This window comes from Carlito syrichta, unplaced genomic scaffold (genome assembly GCF_000164805.1).
Source record: "Carlito syrichta isolate Samal-C Ts95f unplaced genomic scaffold, Tarsius_syrichta-2.0.1 Scaffold307669, whole genome shotgun sequence".
Taxonomy (NCBI): domain Eukaryota; kingdom Metazoa; phylum Chordata; class Mammalia; order Primates; family Tarsiidae; genus Carlito; species Carlito syrichta.
Genome location: NW_007251765.1, coordinates 754,597 through 758,604, shown reverse-complemented (window position 1 = coordinate 758,604; position 4,008 = coordinate 754,597). Strand labels below are relative to the sequence as shown.

General features: G+C 43.8%; 1 protein-coding gene across 1 annotated transcript in view; it reads left to right on the top strand.

Moving 5' to 3' along the window:
* The window catches only part of PATJ (PATJ, crumbs cell polarity complex component), a 415,643-nt gene that overhangs the window by 32,666 nt on the left and 378,969 nt on the right, over positions 1–4,008 (top strand). Inside the window, exon 7 of the mRNA XM_021715786.1 lies at positions 1,854–2,072. Coding sequence (XP_021571461.1) covers positions 1,854–2,072 — 219 coding nt within the window. The remainder of the gene's footprint in view (positions 1–1,853; positions 2,073–4,008) is intronic.

Genomic DNA, 4,008 nt, shown 5'->3' with positions numbered 1-4,008 from the left:
GGGCTCAGGCAATCCACTCACCTCAGCCTCCCAAAGGCGCGGGATTACAGGCTAAGCCACCAAGCCCGGCTTATAGTATTTATTATTATTATTTTGAGTCAGAGTCTCACTCTGTCTCCCAGGCTAGAGTGCAGTAGCATGCTCATGCCCACCATAGCCTTGATCTTCTGGGCTCTGTTGAACCTTCCACCTCAGGCTTCCAAGTAGCCAGAATTAAAGGCACCTGCCACCATGCCTGGATAATTTTTTTATTTATTGTAGAGATGAGATCTCACCAAGTTTGCCAGGCTGGTCTCGAACCCATTGGCTCAGGCAATCCTCTCACCTTGGCCTCCCAAAGTGTTGGGATTATAGGTGTGAGCCACCTCACCTGGCCTGTAATATTCTTTATCTCAGTTCATGGCCACTCTCTCTTTCCAGTTGCTCAGGCTAAAATCCTGGAGTTTTGATTCCTTCTTTTCCCTCCCATATCCCATATAGAAGCTATCTGTTGAGAGTTTTTTTTTTTTTTTGAGTTGGAGTCTCATTCTGTCGCCCAGACTGGAGTGCAGTGGCCACTCCCGGTCACCGCAGCCTTGACCTGCTGGGCTCCGGTGATCCTTCCGCCTCAGCCTTCCCAGTAGCCGGAATTACAGGTGCGCGCTACCACGCCCAGCTGATTTTTTATTTTATTGTAGAGATGAGATCTCGCCTGCCCAGGCGGGTCTCGAACCCGCGGGCTCAGGCAATCCACTCACCTCAGCCTCCCAAAGGCGCGGGATTGCAGGCTGAGCCACTGAGCCCGGCTGTTGACAACTGTATCTAGCATCTCACTTCTCAACACCCCAACTGCTAACCTAGTTCAAGCTATTGTTATCTTTTTCTGGATTATTACTAAGTTCTCCCAACTGGATCTCTGCTTCTATTGTTTCTTCTTCTATAGTCTATTTTAAGCACAGAAGATTGAATGATATCGTTAAAAGTAAGTCAGATAATGTCATTCCTCCGTTCGAAATTCTGTTCAATGACTTTTCTTCCCAATCACGTAGAGAAAATGCCCTATACTTTCTGACCCCATTACCCTCTCTCCTCTCTCTCTCTGTCTCTCTCTCTTGAGTTGGAGTCTCATTCTTTGTTGCCCAGGCTAGAGTGCAGTGGCACGCTCACAGCCATTGCAGCCTTGACCTGCTGGGCTTAGGTGATCCTTTCACCTCAGCCTTCCAAGTAGCTGGAACTATAGACACACACCACCATGCCCGGCTAGTTTTTTGTGATTTATTGCAAAGACGAGGTCTCCCCAAATTGCTTACGCTTGTCTTGAATCCCCAGGCTCAGGCAGTCCTCTCACCTCAGCCTCCCCAAGTGCTGGGATTACAGGCTGACCCACCACTCCTGGGTCTCTTTTCTTTAACTACTTTCCCCTTTCCTCATTTTGTTCTAGCCACATTGCCATCTTTCTGTTTCTCAGACATGCCACTGAGGATGTTGGCCTTTGGGGTTCATAGCTTTATGTAGAAAGCTTCTGTTCTGACCTCCTTCCCTTTTTGAGATCCAGGGCTTTCTGACTTCTTCCATGCATCCATGGCCATTAATAAGTCATCTCTTGGCCATCAGGCATGCGTTACACACTCAATCAACAGCCTGTTTTAGAATACTGGTTCCTTTTCCTATTTTGAGCTTTTCTATCTTTTGTGTTCTTCAAGGAATTCCATTACTCTTTCATCAATTCAGCTAATCATTTAAAATACTGTATTTTATTCAGCATTTTTGGTGGCTTCTTTGTCAATCATTTTGTCAGTCTGATAAACTGTTATTAACTACGAAGTTAGATCACTGATTTAATGAAATAATTTTGTCTTTTTCTTGGATTGAAGGATGGAAGACTCCAGACAGGGGACCACATCTTGAAGATTGGTGGCACAAATGTCCAGGGGATGACCAGTGAACAAGTAGCACACGTTCTAAGGAACTGTGGGAATTCTGTCAGGATGCTTGTTGCTCGAGACCCAGTTGGTGACATTTTGGTAACCCCTCCTGCCCCTGCAGCACTACCTGTTGCCCTGCCTACTGTAGCCAGCAGGAGCCCTAGTCCTGTGAGTACGCAAATCATTCCTCATCTTAAATCAAAGCCTGAGTGTGACACGCTGCAAGATAAGAAATTCTTTGAGTTTGAAGCACCACATTGGTGTGTCTCATGCTCACCAGTGAGCAGAAGAAAACCCAGTTTGGAGACAACCAGATGTGTTTGTTTTTCTGTTTTGCTGTTTCTCAGGGTTAAGTCATTCAATCTCCCTGAGCTTCAGCTACTCATTTGTGAACTGGAGAATAAAAATGCTTGCCTTGTCTATTTTGTTAGGTTGGTGAGGAGATTTCCAGACAGTGGGGGAAAAGCTAAGTACTGGACAATGTGTGAGAATGATCACTGGTAGCAACAAACTGCCAAAGGGAATGAACATCAATCATAATATTATAATTAGTTATTATAGTTGCATAATAATAATCATGATTAATTATCATGCAGCTGGAATTGTTCAGGTCATCTGAAATCTTCACAGTAATTATGAGGAAACTAAGGTCAAACAACTTGTTCAAGGCCTTATAGGAAGTAAGTTGCAAAGCTGGAATTTGAATTCAAATCTTTCTGGTCCATTCTGAGGTCCTTCCCACTATTTTGTGGATTCTTCATGAAGATATAATAAGGCAAAAGCAAGGAAGTCATTTTTAAAAGGAGAGCCTAGGAGGAAGAGAAAAGAAAAGAGAGTGATTATGGTAGAAAAAGGTCGAAGGCCACCAACCATCATCACCTGAAGCATTGCAGCATCTTCTAGAACGTACTTTGCCTTTCCCTACTTGGAATCATAGGAGTGGAAGTTTTCTGAGATTTTAGAACCTTTTTCTTTATTTCTCTAAATTATGGTCACAACCATTTTCTTTTCCCTTCATTACTCTAGTTCTCTGGAGCCTTCTACTTGGTAGCGAGGGACAAAGATAACAATATGATAAGTGGGAACTTGATCCCATCAGCTATTTACTTTCTAATGTTAATATTTCACATGAAAAGCAAAGTATTATATTATATATTTACACACCTTAGTCTTTCACAGAAATGTCTAGAAGACAAGTATCGAAAATAAGTTCTGGCCAATGCTTTTTATATTACTTAACAATAATTTCATGTTTCGTTTCTAAATTTCTCCTTATGCTCATAGTTCTTTCAGATATAAATAATAGCCTGAGCTTTTTCTAAGTGGATGTATTAGTTATCTATTGTTGTATAACAAATGACTATACATTGAGTGGGGTGAACTAATACCCTTTGTGAGTTCACAGTTCTGTAGGTCAGAATTCAGGGCAGGCTTGCCAGAGCTGTCCTGTTTAGATTCTTACAAGGATAAAATCCAAGTATGGACCTGGCTGGGTGCTCTTCTGAATGCCCTGGGGATGGTCCCCTTTCAAACTCTCTCAGTTTGTTGGCAGAATAGAATTTCCTGCAGCTGTAGGACTGAGGTCCCTTTCTACTTACTGGCAATCAGCCAGGGGTCTCTTTCAGCACCTTCAGGGCCTCCACGCTCGTTTCCACACTGCCCTCTCCACCTCCAAACCACACATTGAGTCCTTATGATTCAAACCTTTTTTATATCCCTTTCGGCTACCAACAGGAACAAACTCTGCTTTAAAGGGCTCCAGTTATGAGATGAGGCCTATCTGGAAAATCCCCTTTTGCCATATGATATAATGTCCATATGAGAGTATCACCAGGGTGGAAGATCATGGGTATCATCTTTTTTTTTTTTGAGCTGGAGTCTCACTCCATCGCCCAGGCTGAAGTGCCATGGCACACTCATGGCCACCCCAGCATCGACCTGCTGACCTCCGGTGATCCTTCTGCTTCAGCCGTCCAAGTAGCTGAAACTACAGGCGCACGCTACCTCCGACTAATTTTTGATTTACTGTAGAAATGAGGTCTCTCCAAGTTGCCCAGGCAGGTCTCAAACCAGCGGGCTCAGGCAATCCACTCACCTCAGCCTC